A 20,788-nucleotide genomic window follows, 5' to 3' on the forward strand; every position below is an offset into this window, starting at 1 on the left:
CGAGCAGCCTAAGATCACCATGCGCAATGCCAAGCGTCGGCTGGAGTGGTGTAAAGCCCACTGACGTTGGACTCTGGAGCAGTGGAAACGCTTTCTCTGGAGTGATGAATCACACTTCACCATCTGGCAGTCCGACGGACGAATCTGGGTTTGGCGGATGCCAGGAGAACGCTACCTGCCCCAAAGCATTGTGCCAACTGTAAAATTTTGTGGAGGAGTGGTCAGGGTCTGTTTTTCATGTTTCAGGCTCCTTAGTTCCACTGAAGGGAAATCTTAACGCTACAGCATACAATGACATTGTAGACGATTCTGTGCTTCCAACTTTGTGGCAACAGTTTGGGGAAGGTCCTTTCCTGTTTCAGCATGACAATGTCCCCGTGCACAATGCGAGGTCCATACAGAAATGGTTTGTTGAGATCGGTGTGGAAGAACTTGACTGGCCTGCACAGAGGCCTGACCTCAACCCCATCGAACATCTTTGGGATGAATTGAATAGCCGACTGCGAGCCAGGCCTAATCGCCAAACATCAGTGCCCGACCTCACTAATGCTCTTGTGGCTGAATGGAAGCAAGTCCCCGGAGCAATGTTCCAAGATCTAGTGGAAAGCTTTCCCAAAAGAGTGGAGGCTGTTATAGCAGCAAAGTTTGGACCAACTCCATATTAATGCCAATGATTTTGAAATGAGATGTTCGACGAGCAGGTGTCCACATACTTTTGGTCGTGTAGTGTACAAACATAAACAGAACTACATATCAGTATGAACACCCTTTCTAATGGCATGGGAATAATATAATTAAAAACATAAAGGGATAGTTCATCCAAATTACAAAATGACAAATGGATTTCCTTACCCTGTAAGCAGTCTATGGAAAAGGTATGGACAAGTCCTGTGTAGCTCAGTTGGTAGAGCTGGTTGGTAGAGCATGGTGCTTGCAGCGCCAAGGTTGTGGGTTTGGTTTAGTTTCCCTGGCACTGTTTACACGTGCTAATGTTTTAGCATTTGTGGCACAAATCCCATTCTAGTCATGGGACCGATATTATCCTCACAATTTCCTTTAGATACTTTTGGATGATTTGGACTTGTGCAAGAAATGCCAATTTCGATACCATGACTTGAATGGGATTCCTGCCTCAAATGCTAAAACATTAGCATGTGGCAGGGAAACTAAACTAAAGCAAGGATGGCTGTCATACCTTATCCATAGACTGGAAACCAATGTGTAATTTTGTGTAATATGGTTTAACTATCCCTTTAACGTTAGGCCAACAGGTATAATGCATTATGATGTCATGGGCATGTATGATCCTATACATTTTTGGGGACGCCTTATAATTAGACAGTATAAGGGCTCATACTGTACATGCTAATAACAAGAAATAAAGTGTCACCAACTTATTTATTTTTACCTACGGCCACTCTCAACTGATTGTAAGTTGCTCTGGATAAGAGTGTCTGCTAAATGACTAAAAATGTTTGAAAAAACGTTTTAATAAACTGTGAAACTCTCGTGGCTGACATGTTCTGTGTCCTGTCCTTTCACCCCAGCCCAAGCCAACCAGGGGACGGATGCGTATCCACTGCCTGGAGAATGTGGACAAGGCCCTGCAGTTCCTCAAGGAGCAGAGGGTCCACCTGGAAAACATGGGCTCACATGACATCGTTGACGGCAACCACCGCCTCACCCTGGGCCTCATCTGGACCATCATTCTCAGGTTCCAGGTAAAGGAGTCTTCAAACCAAAACGCATGGAAACGTATGTCTATTGCGTGTGGTGGGGAGAAATGATTTGCTAGAAATGCTGCTCTAGGTTTTCAATTGGCTGATGGATACGTCTTTGCAACATATATGATGCACAGCGCAACACATCCCGATAGCCTCCACCCAAAGCACTGCTCCCATTGAAAACCACTGAGTTGCTGTGTATTTTACGCATCAATTTGTCTGGTTTGAACGCTCACTTAGCCAGTGTTTCTCTATTATTATCCTGGAGACACATTATGTAAAGCAGGGCCACGATTATCTGAATCAGGTATGTTATTATTGTTATGCGAGCAACAAACCCAAGCCATCAGATTGCTGATCAGTTAATCAAATTGCTACCCGGACTATTTGCATTGACCCCCTTTTCTGTTGTTGTTGCACTGACTCTCTTGCACTGGCTCTATGCACATTCACTGGACTCTAGCCACACACTCACACATACTACACTGACACTCTCAACATACACATACACACACTACATACGCTCACACACATTCACGCTGTTTCACACTCTTCCCACATGCTGCCGCTACTCTGTTTATTATCTATCCTGATCTCCTAGTCACTTTTACCCCTACCTACATTTACATATTACCTCAATCCCGTCAACTACCTCGTACCCTCAGCACATTGACTCTGTACCAGTATGCCTTGTATATAGCCGTGTTATTGTTATTTTATTATGTTACAATAAATAAAAAATTACTTTTTAACTTTGCATTGTTGGGAAAGTGCATATTCGCCGCATGTGACAAATAACATTTGATTTTTTCTTTGAGACTTTTCACACTGCTGTTGTATCATTGTCTGTGTGACAGATCCAGGACATCAGTGTTGAGACTGATGGAGACAACAAGGAGAAGAGATCAGCCAAGGACGCCCTGCTCCTCTGGTGCCAGATGAAGACTGCTGGGTGAGTGATTGGCTGTCACCTTGCATTCAGACACCTTTCTTAGAGATTTTAAATACTTAGATTTGGGTCATCTACTGTACATGAAAGCTCTCAGTTCTACCACTTGACTTAAACAATCCTCCTTAAGATAAATATACATTTATTTAGACAGCAACACCATTGTGACTTGATGTTACTGGACTTTTTACTTTCAGAACAAGTCAGTAAAGAAATTCCAGAAGCAGATCCACATCTTGAATTATATAGAAATTGCTTAGGGAATGAATTTGAACATTGAACAAATCATAATATCTGTTGTTCTCTGTTTTGTTCTTTGTAGCTATCCAAACGTGAACATTCACAATTTCAGCACCAGTTGGCGAGACGGCATGGCTTTCAATGCCCTCATCCATAAGCACAGGTAACAAGAGTCTGTTTGATCAACTATCCTTCATGCCCTTGTGGGTCACATAATTCAGATAATTTTTCTCATGGAATTCAGACCAATTATCCTTTGTGATTTATGCTATTTACTTTATGTGGTCACATGTAATGACCCAATATATTTTTTTTATCCCACCTCCAACCCCCCTCATTTATGACGATTTATTTTCTTATTTACCATAGAGTAATGTTCAAATAATTACTTTTTGGTGTCTTTGGGATTTATTGATGCATTATTGTACATCATTTGGTGTAATTGTGTTGAATCTTTGAGATATCAGAATATACCTATTTAATCATAACATTTCAACGGGTAAATTACATCTGGGTATTTACCTTGTGATTCTTTGGTGGTATACTGTATGACTGGTGCTGTGGTATGATGCTTTGTCTTGTGTATAGGCCAGACCTGATTGACTTTGACAAGCTGAAAAAGTCCAATGCCCACCACAACCTGCAGAATGCCTTCAATCTGGCTGAGCAGCATCTTGGGCTTACCAAGCTCCTAGACCCAGAGGGTGAGTTCTGGACTATGCTCTTCTATGTAGTATGTCAAAGGATTCTATGTAGTATGTCAAAGGATTCTATGTAGTATGTCAAAAGATTCCATGTAGTATGTCAAAGGATTCTATGTAGTAGAGGAGTGCATATGGAAAATAGCTCAATCTGATGCCACATGATTTCTCAGTGCACTGTGACATATTTTTTTCTTGTCCAAATAAATAAAATAAAATTGTAATAATCCTTAACTGGAATGTATACAATACTGTAGGTGACAGAGTCTGGTCTAGTGATAGCGCTGCAGACTCCAGACTACATATATCCCCTGGCAATAGGGATTTGAGCCCTGTCTGCCACTTTCCACTTTCTATCAGCGTATCACCTGCTTTACCTTCCCACTGCCCTGTCATACAACATCATGAAATACAAAAAGAGATCTTCTTTTAATATTTTTGTAACGTTCCAAATCAAGTTGTATTAACCAATCACAAATGTAATTTTTGCTTCACAGATATCAGTGTGGACCACCCCGATGAGAAGTCCGTCATCACATACGTGGTGACGTACTACCACTACTTCTCCAAAATGAAGGCACTGAAAGTGGAGGGGAAACGTATTGGGAAGGTGACTCAGCGTTTATTTTCAGTTTATTATCTCAAATTCCATGTTTGTTTGGTGGGTTGTTGTCAACAAGTTGTTCGGGGCAGAGTAAGAGCTTTTCAGATGTGGATTCAAATAGTATAAAACTTTCGAGATGTACTTGATTGAGCTTTTCTGGCATATTGAAACCAGTGGAATAGTACCAAAAGTGCAAACTCTGTCAATCTGGCAAACAAATACTATATACTATAAAACAAATACTATATATGAACCCAGGTCTTGGCCAGAGCTTGACATGTGTCCTCTTTGTTCCGCTAGGTACTGGACAATGCCATTGAGACAGAGAAGATGATTGAGAAGTACGAGTCTCTGGCCTCAGATCTGCTGGAGTGGATCGAGCAGACCATCATCATCCTCAACAATCGCAAGTTTGCCAACTCTTTAAACGGGGTGCAGCAGCAGCTTCAAGCCTTCAACACATATCGCACGGTTGAGAAACCCCCTAAGTGAGTGCCCCCCGCCAGCACCCAATCCTAAATCAACCCCTATACCCCAAGATGGGCAATCTTCAGCTTTAAGACCATCTTAAGAATATTTGTAAATGTCTATAATATTTACTTAAGGTATAACATTGTCCAGTTATCTTGCCATTCCCTCACCCCTTTTTTGGTTGATGTTCCTGTGACATTCACTGAGCATCACAAAATCTTTGTTCCAAACTTCTAAACCAATATTTTTATGAAAAATTATTGTCACTACCTAAAACAAAAATGTCAAGTCTAATGTTAAATGAATGGCACAATACCTAACATTCTGGGTGCGCGCCTCTCTCCTGCTTGTAGTGGAATTTACTTCAAAATGTTTTGTCCATGAATTGAAGCGATAATGTATGCATGTTTAGTATTTTTAACGATGCAGAAGTAAGACATGACTGTTGCATTCCAAAAACGCTTTGAAATAAGTGCAACCCTAGAACTTAAAGTGAGGTGATGTGTTTAGACATTAGCTTTTTTTACGCTGTCAAAATATCCCTCCCCCAAAACCATTTCTCTTTTTATCGATCAGGTTTACTGAGAAGGGCAACCTGGAGGTGCTTCTCTTTACCATCCAGAGCAAGATGAGGGCCAACAATCAGAAAGTCTACATGCCCAGGGAGGGCAAACTCATCTCTGACATTAACAAGGTGATGTCTGTAGTCTCTGACAAACGCTTTAGGTGGAAGTTTCCCTAGGTACAGATGAAGGATCAGTTTCCCTTCTCCCAATCCTAACCTTTACCTTTAGTGGTGAAAATGCTAAACTGACTCAAGATCAGGGTCTAGGGACAAAGTTACCCTACTCCTCGATCAATGTTTTGTCTTAATGAAACATCAGGTTGTTCACTATCTCTCTCTCCTGTTTGTCTGTGTCAGGGTGTTTGGTAGTCTCTCTTTGGTGTGTGGTAGTATTATTATTAGTAAGTAGGAGTTTTGCTATGGTATAATTATTACAATAGGAGTAATTCAACTCATACATCTGGACATAAAACTGTGAGATTATGAAAGAGTTGAATCCACCATTGGCATGTGTAAGCTACAAGATAGACTGGTGGCAAATGGTGGCAATTCAACATGTAGAATAGTCTAGAAATGAACAGAAAAATGATGTCTGACGTTCATGCTGGTCTGTCTTGACCATATGATATACCCATGTTAATATTGTGTGTTTAACTTTGTCTATGGTAGACCTGGGAGAGACTGGAGAAGGCGGAGCATGAGCGGGAGCTGGCTCTGAGGACAGAGCTGATTCGACAGGAGAAACTGGAGCAGCTGGCTCGCCGCTTTGACCGCAAGGCTGCCATGAGGGAGACCTGGCTGAGTGAGAACCAGCGCCTCGTCTCACAGGTAAAAACAAATGCTTCCCCACAAATACACGAACAGACATGCATATGTATGCACATATTCACACAAACACTCAAAGTAGCCACGAGGGACAACTGGCTAAGCGAAATCTAATGACTTGTCGCACAGCCATAGACACACACTTGCGCGTGCACACACACGCACAAAAATAATAATTATAAAAAGCAATTGTGACATTTTACCAAAATACAGTACTTTACTACATCCTTCTCCATACAAATGTCTCAGCCATTGTTTTCTCACAGTTTTGCACCACTTAGTGGACACCCAGATTCAGTGTAATGCAAGCGTCACATTCACTGGTATTGCATCATCTCTGTAGCACGTTAAGATTAAGTGCTGAAGATGTAAACGGTGCATCTTATTTGCTTTCCTACTTTTGTCAAACTGAAATCAGGGCCAATTTGCAGTTGAAACAATAGCAAAGCGGAAACCCCACCTCTGTTTTGGTAATAGCCTGAGGAATGGGCCAGGAAAATGTAAATTCATAGACAGAGCTATGGATGCAAGGCTTGACCATCCATGATATCATGAATTATCGTTTTAACCATGTTTTGAGGCTATACAGTGTTTGTTTACATTTACAATGTTTACAAACATTGGAGCAAAACAAGCTTATATTTGGGGTTTTAATGGGGTGTGACAGTTGAAATAATCTCACGAGGCATACAAATAATTTATTGTAAAAATAAAAAAAATCACGAAAACGTTTTAGTGATATACAATTGGTAATTACAGTCTTTTCCCATCGCTGCAACTCTTGTATGGACTCCGGAGAGGCGAAGGTCGAGAGCCGTGTGTCCTCTGAAACACAACCCTGCCAAGCCGCACTGCTTCTTGACACAATGCTTGCTTAACCCGGAAGCCAGCCACACCAATGTGTCGGAGGAAACGTGCATGCGCCCAGCCCGCCACAGGAGTTGATAGAACGCGATAGGACAAGGACATCCCGGCCGGCCAAACCCTCCCCTAACCCGGATGATGCTGGGCCAATTGTGTGCCGCCTTATGGGTCTCCCGGTCACGGCCGGCTGTTACACAGCCCAGTATCGAACCCGGGTCTGTAGTGACGCAGCTAGCACAGCGATGCAGTGCCTTAGACCAGTGCGCCACTCGAGGGGCCCCTCACGAGGCATTTAGAAGTTATATTCTTCAAGAATCAATGGGTATATATCATCAATGTCTAAATTCAAAAATGGATGTAGCAACTGTGGATTTCCCCTTTAAAGGATCATAGTATTTTATGTGTCATTGTCAAATTGTAAAGACGATAACATTACAGAAATAGAGAGTATGTCTTCCTTGTATCCCAGTATGTTGCCACCCATACAGTATATCAGTATTGTATTTTATTTTTATTCCATTCCCATCACTTCTATCTCGCAGGACAACTTTGGCTTCGACCTTCCGGCGGTGGACGCGGCCACGAAGAAGCATGAGGCCATCGAGACGGATATTACGGCGTACGAGGAGCGTGTGCAGGCCGTGGTGTCTGTCGCTAAGGAGCTGGAGGCAGAGAAGTACCACGACATCAAACGCATCGCAGCGCGCAAGGACAACGTGATCCGGCTGTGGGAGTACCTGCTGGAGCTTCTGAAGGCGAGGCGCCAGCGCCTGGAGATGAACCTGGGTCTGCAGAGGGTCTTCCAGGAGATGCTTTACATCATGGACTGGATGGACGAGATGAAGGTAATAGAGGGATGGGGACCCTTCCGAAAATGTACGTGTTTAAACCGTGTTGGAAAGACAAAATTAATAATTATTGTAACACAAATTGAATTGTTCAAAATGCATTGAACCTCATCTACCCTGCTTCCACCAACACCTGAACACATTTAAAATGTATTGGAAATAAGTAATTTCAAGTAATTTCACATGTTAGAATTGCAAACGGAATCTATTAATCTTGTATTAATCCCTCTTCTAAATGATCATTTTAAGCAGTATCAATGGTGAAACTAACTGGATTATGTTAGTCCAATGCTGAATAATTCCAAATCGGCACACCTGAACCTTGTCCTAGACCCTCCTGTAGATACAAGATGATTGGGTTGGCACTGTAAACACTACGTCATCTTGCCTTTCTGATTGGCTGGGTGGAATTCTCGGCATTATGCTTCCACCTATCGAATCCTCTTAGGTTTACAGGAGTCGCTAGGGAGTTGATGGTAGTGGTTGATTTGGAATTGATTTTGACATTTCATCTAAATTACAAGTTAGATGAAATGTAAGTTTCAAAAAGTTTCCTCTCCTCACCCTGAAAAAAATACTTGTATTGCGTTTCAAAGTGCACAAAAAGTAAACGATTCATATTGGTAACTGATGAACTTAGACTTAGAAGGTGCCTGTATGTTGCTCCCACACATGCCTGTATGTCATGCCTCTATGTCTCTGCCACACAGATGATGCTGCTGTCCCAGGACTATGGGAAGCATCTGCTCGGAGTGGAGGATCTCCTGCAGAAACATGCCCTGGTAGAGGCCGACATCGGCATCCAGGCTGACCGTGTCAAAGCTGTCAACAACAATGCTCAGAAATTTGCCATCGACGGCGACGGTGAGGATGTCCTAAACATTCAGGCTGTTATTATTCAAATTGTGAATCATATTTTTTTCTGCTTGTGTTTGTATTTTTAACTAATGATGATAATGCATGTCATCATACAATTTTACAGTTCAGTTGAATAGCATAGCGTTTTGCAAGATACTTCAAGATCTATACAAGCAAACTGAAAAATAAACATGAAAGGAATCATAGTCATTGGAATGAAATCATAACATGTGAGTCAATACAGTGCAATGTACATCTGTGGGTGCTGCTAGATGCTAACTGGGCCTATGTTCTGTCTCCTCTACAGTTTACAAGCCCTGTGACCCTCAGGTAATACGCGACCGCATGGCCCACATGGAGTTCTGCTACCAGGAGCTGACCCAGCTGGCTGCCGAGCGCCGGGCCCGCCTGGAGGAGTCCCGCCGTCTCTGGAAGTTCTTCTGGGAGATGGCCGAGGAGGAGGGCTGGATTCGTGAGAAGGAGCAAATCCTGTCGTCGGACGAGAGCGGCAAGGACCTGACGGGCGCAGTGCGCCTGCTAAGCCAGCACCGCACCCTGGAGGACGAGATGAACGGCCGTGCCAGTCACCTGCAGCACACCATCGCCGAGGGCCAGGCAATGGCCGACGGTGGCCACTTTGGCGCCGCCAAGATCCGCGACCGCATCGCCGACCTGCGGGCGCAGTGGGCAGCGTTGGAGGAGCTAGCGGCCGTAAGGAAGGCCCATCTGGAGGAAGCGTGTGCCCTGCACCAGTTCCAGGCGGACGCAGACGATGCCGATGCCTGGACCCTGGACGCCCTGCGCATCGTGTCCAGCGGCGAGGTGGGCCATGACGAGTTCTCCACACAGGCCCTGGTGCGCAAGCACAAGGCCGCCGCCGCCGAGGTGGCCAGCTATCGGCCGGTGATCGATGCACTCCATGAGCAGGCGGCCGCCTTGCCTGAGGAGCAGGCTCAGTCGGAAGAGGTCAAGGGCCGCCTGGCAGGCATAGAGGAGCGCTACAAGGAGGTCGCCGAGCTGACCCGGCTGAGAAAGCAGGCACTGCAGGATGCCCTGGCCCTCTACAAGATGTTCAGCGAGGCGGACGCCTGCGAGGTGTGGATCGATGAGAAGGATCAGTGGCTCAACAGCATGGAGATCCCAGAGAAGCTAGAAGACCTAGAGGTCATTCAGCACAGGTGAGAGAACCCATACATATAGAAATGCATGCTGAAGCCATAGTCTACCCCTAGACCCTACTCCTTTAGGTCTGATTTAGCTTGGTGTGCCACTCAAGTATCTGAAAGTATTTGACATACAGTTCCAGTCAAAAGTTTGGACACACCTACTCATTCCAGGGTTTTTCTTTATTTTTTACTATTTTCTACATTGTAGAATAATAGCGAAGACGAAACTATGAAATAACATATATGCAAGCAGGTTTTGGAACAACGTTGTCGATTTTCCAAACACTGTACAGAAGACACGGAACTCTGGCCATTTGCAAAACATTAAAGGGCCCAATTCCGACCCGAGTTCAGCGTGCTTAAATGGAACGTAAACTCCTTTTTTATGCACTTTTCTCTCAATGCGAATTCTGACCTTGAACTTAAGAATGAGAAAAGCGTGCTATTCACCTGCTATTTGTTTTGGCGAATAAATGAAAGTGTGGCGGAGGTGGGTCCTCAGATACGCCGTATTCTGACTTTTACTTAATTTCCTAATCATTCCACCACCTTTACGTGTGATGAAACAATGAATAAGGTCGAGCGAACCTACCAGTTTCAAGTGGGAAAAGCATCTACTTCATTTTTTAATGACACCATTCTCCATGCACTGTAATGACAACTTGATAAGAGCTATTGATAACTGTCACGGATCCCTCCGGAACTTTCATCACGCACACCTGTCCCCTATTCCCACTGATTAGTATTTGTATAAGTGTGCCCTTTGGTTTCCGTTGTCTGTCGATTATTGTTACAATGTCCATTGTGTGAGTACCTGTGCCGTTTGTTTTGGCTTTCATGCCATTGTGGATTACGCAGGTGATTACGGGTCTCGTCCCGTGTGATAATCATTGTGCGTTTGTGTTATTTATTCGAGGTTCTCCTCGCTCTTTTGTTTGGGTTTCAACCCTGTGTTTTGTGTACGTGTTTGTTTGGTCTTCGTCCCCATGCCTTTACACGGCACGCTGTAATTTGGGGCGTAATAAAAAGCCTTATTAAGCATTCCTGCGCCTTTCTCCCGAATCATTTATACCAGCGTGACAATAACAGCTAAGTGAATGAGTAATCCGTTTGTTTTAGGTAATTGTAAATATAAATGACACTTGCTTTAGATCTATTTTGCCTTATAATCGCTGGAGACAAATGTGAACCAGTCATATGGAAGCAAACTGAACCATATCCACATATCAACTTTCCCAGAGTAAAGTTCATGAAATGCTGTGCAATTACACAGGATTTGAATTGTACAGCCTTTTAACTTGCAGGGATGGGCACTTTCGAATGTTTTAATTGCAGACTACCCCAACTTTCCAACTTTCTCTGTTTCATATTTCTATCATGTGAAATATTAGCCACTATTAATATCGAATGTCAGTAGGCCTAATAACAACACATGTTCAACTGCCAATTTACTCTTAGTTCCCTTCAGTTGGTATAGCCTACATTATCATTCCATTTAATGACATTGTTTCGTTTACCTTCATTTGGTTTGCTTCCTCTGTAAACGCTGTCTCGGCCATGTGGTTGTTGCTGAGGATCATTAGTAACAGTTGATAATATTAAAAAAAGACATGTAGGCTAATTAAATCATTACGGAGCGGAACGCAGACCAAGCCGTAACAGTTTGAACTTGACGCGATACTTGGCTGTGTCATCACATAGTACCCCGGTTAGTGCAGGCAACAGACGAGGGTATAGCCTACACTATTCTCCTTATTATAATTATATGTACACTAATCTTCCAACATTACCATGGGTTAAAGAACTGAATGTGGCAATTTTCAGAATGAATCAAACCACCGTTTTCTTTCTTTCTTGTGTAAAGTGTCTCCAAACTTGTTTTTTATGATTCATAAATACTTCCTTAACCCTAAATAATCTACAAAATCAGAGTAGTTTTTAATCTACCAATTGGTGCTGAAACGGAGACAAATATCCATATATTTAGATGGATTTCTTTCATTGATCCCTAATATTTTGAAACCCGTTCTCGCGATTTACAAAACTCTTTCCATGACATAGACTGACCAGGTGAATCCAGGTGAAAGCTTTGATCCCTTATTGATGTCACTTGTTAAATACACTTCAGTCAATGTAGATGAAGGGGAGGAGACAGGTTAAAGATGGATTTTTAAGCCTTGAGACGATTGAGACGTGTATTGTGTACAGCATATGTGCCATTCAAAGGGTGAATGGGCAAGACAAAAGATTTAAGTGGCTTTGAACGTGGTATGGTAGTAGGTAACAGGCACACCGGTTTGAGTATGTCACTTCAGTGCTGCTAGGTTTTTCACACTCAACAGTTTCCCATGTGTATCAAGAATGGTCTATCACTGAAAGGATGTCCAGCCAACTTGACACAACTGTGGGAAACATTGGAGTCAACATGGGCCAGCATCCCCGTGGAACGCGTTCAACACCTTGTAGAGTTGAATTGAGGCTGTTCTAAGGGGAAAAGGGGGTGCAACGCAATATTAGGAAGGTGTTCCTAATGTTTTGTACATTCAATGTATTCTATTGAGTCTGTCAACAAAATTGAAAATCAAAAGGTACACCTTATTTAAAGGGATTGCTTAAGATAAATGTACTGAAAACCCTATTGAATGAAAACGGGAAAGTGGGTGGGTTTTCAGCGGTTGAATTCAATTTATTAAGCGCACGCAAGGGAACCACGCCTGCAAAGCCTTGGAATACAAACTATTAAAAGTTATGGAAAATGACTCTACTTTTATGCATATTTCACCAAACAATTTCGCATTGTGTGCAGGATTCGTTCATCTATATCATCATAATCCAATCCCATGTATTCTATACGTAGGCTGGTAGACTTTCCATCACCAAGCAGGAAAACAATCCCAAACAGAAAAAAGGAAAGGTGAATATAGTGAAGGATATGTGCTGATATGAATGGATAGGCTTCAATTTACACCAAAGGTCACTCTGTAATGGAAGATTACAATCAGGGCCGGATTACTGAATGGGCATGCAGGGAACATGCCCTGGGGCCCCCGACCTCTGCTATATTTTACGTGAATTTACACTGATAGAGCCATTTACAATTTTGTGCACTAGTATTTACTGATTGCTGGAAACAGTGAACACATTTTCACAATTTTCTCTTATGTGAACAAAACACTTTACTGTGAATTTTGTATTCAACTCCCACTGGGAGGAGTTATTTGTTAGGTGCCTTTCTAGAAACTGAAGTTCACCTTACATAGAAAATTATGAAATAGGTATTTTAAACAGATAGAACAAGACAGATAATAAAAAGAGTACAGAGGTACAAGGAGATAAGTGCAGGAAGTACTTAGGAGATTAAACACCAAACAGGGGAATACGTCTGAGGTGCATTCATCAGGGTACAACATTGTGGAACGTTCAGATAAAAATGCGATTTGTAGAACAAACATGCCTCTGACATGTAATATAAGAAATCATGTCAGCTCTATTCATGACAGTTCTATCTGAAATGTTCCACAACATTTGCCTGAACGTGGCCCAGACATCAATGTGCGTAAGGGAAAATGGTTTGTTTTGGAGTTGAACTTGATTGGTCATGACATGGCATGCTCTCTCTTTCCCAGGTTCGAGAGCCTGGAGCCTGAGATGAACAACCAGGCGTCACGCGTCGCTGTCGTGAACCAGATCGCCAGGCAGCTGATGCACAACGGACACCCCAGTGAGAAGGACATCAAATCCCAGCAAGATAAGCTCAATAACAGGCAAGTTGAGCCATTCACAGTCAGACGTCACACTATCTCCTATCATACAGATGCCTTAGCTTAATTTGCTCATCCTGTTGTTGGAGGAAATGCAAACTTGTAGTGTATTAGAGGTTTAACAAGGCACTACATCGCAGTGCTGAGGTGTCACTACAGCCTTAGGTTTGATCTCAGGCTGTGTCACAAGCGGCCGTGAATGGGAGCCCCGTGGGGCCCAGCTTCGTCCGGGTTAGGGGAGGGTTTGGTCGGGGGGATTTACTTGGCTCATCGTGCTCTAGCGACTCCTTTTGGCTGGTTGGGTGACTGCAAGCTAACCTCGGTCGTCAGTTGGACAGTGTTTCCTCTGACACATTGGCGACTGGCTTCCGGGTTAAGCGAGCAGTGTGTCAAGAAGCAGTGCGGCTTGGCAGGTCGTGTTTCAGAGGACGCATGGCTCTCGACCTTCACCTCTTCCGAGTCTGTTGGGGAGTTGCAGTGATGAGACAAAATCGTAACTACCAATTGGATATCACAACAAAGGGGGTCAATCTTTTTAATAATAATAATAAAAAAACAAGACTTCTAAAGTTTGTAACTTCCACTTAAAATATTCAGACTTGATTTACCCTAATTAAAAATGTATCAATTAGAAATGTTCCTGTTGCTGTAGGATTATTTTTCTGCAGTAGCAAACTGTCTCAAATTAAGATCCTATATCTGTAGTTGATATGTCTCTAAGTGGTGCGCGGATCAGCTGTTTGTTCACCCTCACCCGGCCGCAATTGCTAATAACCCATCCGCAACCGCCCGACTATATGTGATAAAGTGAAAATCTGAATCCCACACCTGATGTGTTAGATATGTTTCTACTTATCATTTCCAACATTTTGGTAGGCTATTTGTTTGTCAACTTGTCTATAATTAGATACATGCAGCTTCTCTTCTGTCATTATATGTTGCCCTAGAAGACTAAATAAACCCTTGCTCAGCAGAATGATGTCATAAATCAATAGAATGAATGCTTCAATGTATTTGACATCAGTGAAGCTTTCTGAGTGATCTCTGCTTCTTTCACAGCACAAAGACATTTAGGGACCGGGGAGAAAATACAATAACTATTAAGAAAAATGAAAAGATTTTCTGTGCAAAATGTTCAAATGACATCAGTTTGACCGGTTGCAAGGAAATAGAAATCTGTGAAAACAACCCAAAATCTTTCTGATAACATTTCAATTTGGCTTGGATGCATATTTTATGTGGTTGAAATACTATCAGCTTTTATGATGCTGATAAAGATAGGACCTCTACAGATGGTATTTAACTGTGCATTCACATTCTCTCAAGATGCTAAAATAATATTTTTCCACTATCGTTCCCAAATAAACATTTTGCCTACATTTTGTGTATAATTTGACCCCAAGAAATGCTTAATTCTGCCGGAGTTATTAAGGCTATGTGAGAGGTTATAGACCTACATGTTCCATTTAACCCATCTGAACAGTAGGCAACAGTTCCCTTGACATGCCATAGGCCTATTTGAGGTCTCCATCTTGTGTTTGTCAAATTTGTATAAAGCCTCACAATCATCACACATAACACTGCTATCATCCTCTTTTGCCAGAAAATGTATGTTTGGAAAGATTTGGTGGGGTGGTAAAAGAGGACGATAGCAGTGTTATGTGTGATGATTGTGAGGTGACTTTTCTCTTATTGAATTAAACTCTGACATTGGCCCTTTTTGCTTTTTACTGCCCGTTCCCAAAAGCATTTGGCGATTGGCGTGCGTACAGTTAGACCCTATGCTTAGGCTTACACACTAATGCCAGATAGCCTAAAATAATGAAAGAAACACCTCAATATAGCCTATAGATATAAATTGCACAATAATTATGCATTTATTATACTCTTTATTCCCCACCCATCTGCCCTTCATCCACACAATGACCCTTTCATGACCCTAAATCTGCCCGCCCTGTGGATATAACGACGGGGACTGCGGGTTATGAGTCAAGCCGTGCATCACTAATGTCCCTGGTATTCACAACATTTACGGTTGAAGATAGCACTTTCAGGTTCTGATTTAATGCCTTTCCATATGATTGCCAACTACCTGATGCCAAATGAAGAACCCAAAAGATGATTGTTTGGGGTTTTAGGCTGGGTTTCTGTACAGCACTTTGAGATATCAGCTGATGTAAGAAGGGCTATATAAATACATTTGATTTGATTTGATTAGGTTATTATAATGTAGTTAATGTAGTTTAACTATGTCTGACCTTTTACTTTGCTCATAGTGAGTTTCAAATACCTATTGACTTAAAATTGTGATATTGTGTGTTGGATATCACTGTATCCTTTGAATTGAAAAATGAGCTGGACATTTATTGTTGGTTATCATCAAATTAATTGGCCAATGGTTCAGTCAATTTGAGCTTTGGTCTGGCCACATGTATTGAAATATGTATCACTGTCTGTCAACTGGGTAACAGTGTCTGCTAAATGATCATATTTTTATTTATTAATTTGTTCACCAGATGGAGCCAGTTCCGGGATCTGACAGACCAGAAGAAGGAGTCTCTAATCTCGGCGCTGGGTGTGCAGAACTACCACCTGGACTGCAACGAAACCAAGTCGTGGATCCGCGAGAAGACAAAGGTCATCGAGTCTACCCAGGAGCTGGGCAACGACCTGACGGGTGTCATGGCGCTGCAGCGTAAACTCACTGGCATGGAGCGTGACCTGGCTGCCATCGAGGACAAGCTGGGCGACCTGCGCGGCGAGGCCGAGCGGCTGGCCGGCGAGCACCCGGACCAGGCCAAGGCCATCACGGGCCGCCTGGCCGAGATCACCGCCGTGTGGGAGGAGATGAAGGCCACACTGTGTAACCGCGAAGAGTCCCTTGGCGAGGCCAGCAAGCTGCAGCAATTCCTGCGCGAACTGGATGACTTCCAGTCGTGGCTGTCGCGCACACAGACAGCCATCGCCTCGGAGGAGACACCCAACACGCTGGCTGAGGCAGAGAAGCTGCTAGCACAGCACGACGGCATCAAAAACGAGATCTGCAACTACGAGGAGGACTACCAGAAGATGCGCGACATGGGCGAGATGGTGACCCAGGGCCAGACCGATGCCCAGTACATGTTCCTGAGGCAGCGGCTACAGGCACTGGACACAGGCTGGAACGAGCTGCACAAGATGTGGGAGAACCGGCAGAACCTGCTGTCACAGTCCCACGCCTACCAGCTGTTTCTCAGGGACACCAAACAGGCCGAGGTCTTCCTCAACAACCAGGTACGCCGATTGGTCGATACCCCTTAAACCAGGGTACTTGATTGGTCGGTTCAATTTCGAATTGGTCCATCGAGGAAGTGAGTTGAAATTCTATTCCAAGAGTGGAAAAATCTTAGCCTAGGAATCCAAAGTGAATGGTTCCGTTTCACTATTATTTAATTACACTGATTCCGTCTTGTAAAAAATTAGATTTTCGGTAACAGTTTATTTTAAAGTCCTCTTTGTCGCTGCTATTACCTAATTTTACTAGGCAGGGATGTGGTAACGATGTGTCATTTCTCGTGCCCACCTAGAATCCACTCCCTCTACCGGGGGCATGCTGCTTTGCAAATCAAATGCACATATTAAAGTACATTTCAAAAAGTGTCATATCAAATCAAATGTTATTAGTCATATGTGCCGAATACAACAGGTGTAGGTAGACCTTACAGTGAAATGCTTACTTACGAGCCCATAACCAACAATGCAGTTAAAAAAAATACGGGTAAGAATAAGAACTAAAAGTAACCAGTAATTAAAGAGTAGCAGTAAAATAACAATAGCGAGACTATATACAGGGGGGTACCAGTACAGAGTCAATGTGCTGGGGCACCGGTAGAGTTATTAAAGTGACTATGCATAGATGATAACAACAGAGATTAGCAGTGGTGTAAAAGAGGGGGTGCAATGCAAATAGTCTGTCCAATGTGATTTAGATTGAATTCCAACAGGGTGGGGTTCTATATTCTGTTTCAATTCAGTCAATTCAAGAATTTCAGTTTACTCCCTGACTGATTTGAAATGGAATTGACCCCAACCTGGATATCCAGTCTCAGTCACAGGATGTTCTAATAATCCCACTGACTCTCTTTTTTTTAATAACCCTACTCTTAGGAGTACATGCTGGCCCATACAGAGATGCCCACTACGTTTGAGGGGGCCGAAGGAGCCATCAAGAAGCAGGAGGACTTCATGACCACCATGGACGCCAACGAAGAGAAGATAAACGGCGTGGTGGAGGCTGGCAGGCGGCTGGCGAGCGACGGCAACATCAACGCCGACCGCATCCAGGAGAGAGCGACGTCTATTGACGACAGGTTAGAAGCCTCTTCTACTATATAGTAACAAATGACATTGCTGGACAGGTCGTCTTTTTTACAGTTACTCTGCTGCACAGATTAGATCTCACAACACCTGTTGGAGTATTTAATGCCCCGGGAACCACATTAATATGATAAAGCAATCTCCTGGAAATGGCATAACTAGTTAGTTGCACAACTGAATGCATTCAACCAAAATGTGTTTTCCGCATTCAACCCAACCACTCTGAATCAGAGAGGTGCAGGGGGCTGCCTTAATCGACGTCATCAGCGCCCGTGTTAAATGTCTTGCTCAAGGGCAGAGCAGCAGACTTTTCCACCTTGGGGATTCGAGCCAGCAACTTTTCAGTTACTGGCCCAACACTCTTAACTACTAGGCTACCTGCACAGCTTGACTGTGAAAAAGACTACCCAGAGTACCACCAATGGTTAGATGTGTACCACCCACTTATTAGGTTTACAACTACCACAAATGCCAGTACAACACTTGATATGTATCTTTGCTTTTACTTGGTAATGCGTATTGTGATGTAAAAAAGTCTGTAGAAAAATCTGGTACACACAACTGGCAACTTGTTTGTGGTAGTCACAATTAACAAGGGATCTATTATCCATGATCAATTCTGTTTACCCAACGTTTGCACAGGCATAAGAAGAACCGCGAGGCTGCTGTGGAGCTACTGATGAGGCTGAAGGATAACCGGGACCTTCAGAAGTTCCTACAGGATTGCCAGGAGGTCTGCTGCCCAACATGTCTTTCCCGCACCCAGATTAACCCTACTCCTGGACTAAAAAACACTTTCAATAGAGATTCTCCATCGAACGTGCTTTTTAGTCCAGGAATATGCTTAACCTGGATGTGGGAACTCTTCCCTAAGAGTCTAACATTGGTATCAGTCCCAATACTATGAAAATAGGAATACTTACATGTACTAATTTACATTTAATACATTGTGTGGCAATGTATGCATAGTGACAGACTGCTTTCACAGTCTAAGGCAGTCAAATACAATAACCTACCTACCTGTGTGTGTGTGTGTGTGTGTGTGTGTGTGTGTGTGTGTGTGTGTGTGTGTGTGTGTGTGTGTGTGTGTGTGTGTGTGTGTGTGTGTGTGTGTGTGTGTGTGTGTGTGTGTGTGTGTGTGTGTGTGTGTGTGTCTTTGTATGCAGCTGTCTCTGTGGATCAACGAGAAGATGCTCACGGCCCAGGACATGTCGTACGACGAGGCCAGGAACCTCCACAGCAAATGGCTCAAGCATCAGGCCTTCATGGCTGAGTTGCAGTCCAACAAGGAGTGGCTGGACAAGATTGAGAAGGTTAGCAAACCAAAATAAGATTCACTCTGTCTTGTTGATTTTGCAATTGGTATTAGATGAATGAACACAAGTTAATAAGCGCTTCCGATTAATTGAAATGAACATGATCAGTTATCTAGACTCTTAAGTATTCTTAAGTGAATGTTGTCATTAAAATTACATTATTTTAAGACAATGAAATACATATTTCATATGGCTTTCTTTTGAGGGCCTAGTTTAACTATTATCAAGTGACCTGAAGCTCATCATTTAAAGGCCACATCAGGCCTACAAGCCACATTATACTGGCTTGCAAAGTGATGTGTAACTGCTATTGAAATCCAGCCAGAGTGGGGATATCCAACATTTAAAATGTTTATTCACCCACAACCTGCGTTCAGAATGACTTCCAGGGTTAGGAAGACTGAAGTATGAGACAACCTTAAACATCTAGACTGAAACAACAATTTCAGTAACGGGTACAAGAAGTCCAATTAACAGATTTGAATAGTTCAGAAAAATGTATGTTATTTATATTTGAATAGCATACGATTAATTAATCAATCAATGTACATGCAAAAAGATTTATATTGAAACAAACAATTTAAAAAATCTACCTGCAATAGAGCATGCTGGGAAATATGATAATGATAAGCGTGTTTTTTTCAACTCTGGTTATTAACACCAACAGTGAGTTTATTTTACACCACTGAGTGTTAATTTAACTCTTTACAGTGTCAACACAAAAAAAATACACAAAAATCAACACTAGTAACACTGGCCAATTTGCTGTGTGCTATGAAAGGGACACATCTGCAGGCTTCCTTACATTTCAAGAACCTTTTAGAATTCTAAAGAACCGTAGATGCCACATCAAGAACCCCACACTTAAGGTTTTTTACCGGGCAAGAATTCTCCAAGGAACCTTAAAAGCTGAGGAAGAACCATTTTAAGAACCTTTATTTTTTTCAGTGCAGGCAAAGCACATAACAATAAACTGTCTCAATTTCCTTTAGCATTACTTTATGAAAAATATTCTACTTCTTATAATCAATACACCGCCCCGTTCACAAAAATGGATCGCTCCTACTGTCACGTGGCCGTGGATTGCTATATAAAGCAGGCAGACAGGCATCAAGGCATTCACTTACTGTCCGATTGAATGTTAGAATGGGAAACATTTGTGACCTTAGCGACTTTGAGTGTGATATGATCGTCGGTGCCAGGCGTGCCAAATCCAGTATCTCAGAAACGGACACCCTCCTGGGCTTTTCACGCACGACAGTGTCTAATGTTTACAGAGAATGGTGCCACAAACAAAAAACATCCAGTCTGCTCGTTATTGAGAGAGGTCGAAGGAGAACGTCAAGAATTGTGCAAGCTAACAGGTGGGCCACAAACAGACATATTACAACAGTGGTGTGCAGAATGGCATCTCGGAACGTAGAACTCATCGATCCTTGTGACGGATGGGCTATTGCAGCTGATGACCACACCGGGTTCCACTCCTATCAGCTAAAAACAAGAAGCGGCTCCAATGGGCATGTGATGACGTACACTGGAA

The 20,788-nt window shown here is 42.9% G+C and overlaps 1 protein-coding gene across 2 annotated transcripts in view; it reads left to right on the top strand.

Moving 5' to 3' along the window:
* Positions 1 to 20,788, top strand: part of LOC139566386 (spectrin beta chain, non-erythrocytic 1-like) — a 91,634-nt gene that overhangs the window by 47,285 nt on the left and 23,561 nt on the right. For both annotated transcript variants that reach the window (XM_071387514.1, XM_071387524.1), the window contains 16 exons: positions 1,548 to 1,721; positions 2,582 to 2,676; positions 2,996 to 3,076; positions 3,502 to 3,617; positions 4,112 to 4,224; positions 4,519 to 4,706; positions 5,266 to 5,383; positions 5,924 to 6,082; positions 7,486 to 7,788; positions 8,502 to 8,655; positions 8,957 to 9,827; positions 13,442 to 13,579; positions 16,093 to 16,849; positions 17,723 to 17,925; positions 18,575 to 18,665; positions 19,099 to 19,245. In XM_071387514.1, coding sequence (XP_071243615.1) covers positions 1,548 to 1,721; positions 2,582 to 2,676; positions 2,996 to 3,076; positions 3,502 to 3,617; positions 4,112 to 4,224; positions 4,519 to 4,706; positions 5,266 to 5,383; positions 5,924 to 6,082; positions 7,486 to 7,788; positions 8,502 to 8,655; positions 8,957 to 9,827; positions 13,442 to 13,579; positions 16,093 to 16,849; positions 17,723 to 17,925; positions 18,575 to 18,665; positions 19,099 to 19,245 — 3,708 coding nt within the window. The remainder of the gene's footprint in view (positions 1 to 1,547; positions 1,722 to 2,581; positions 2,677 to 2,995; positions 3,077 to 3,501; positions 3,618 to 4,111; positions 4,225 to 4,518; positions 4,707 to 5,265; positions 5,384 to 5,923; positions 6,083 to 7,485; positions 7,789 to 8,501; positions 8,656 to 8,956; positions 9,828 to 13,441; positions 13,580 to 16,092; positions 16,850 to 17,722; positions 17,926 to 18,574; positions 18,666 to 19,098; positions 19,246 to 20,788) is intronic.

This window comes from Salvelinus alpinus, chromosome 2 (assembly GCF_045679555.1).
Source record: "Salvelinus alpinus chromosome 2, SLU_Salpinus.1, whole genome shotgun sequence".
Lineage (NCBI taxonomy): Eukaryota > Metazoa > Chordata > Actinopteri > Salmoniformes > Salmonidae > Salvelinus > Salvelinus alpinus.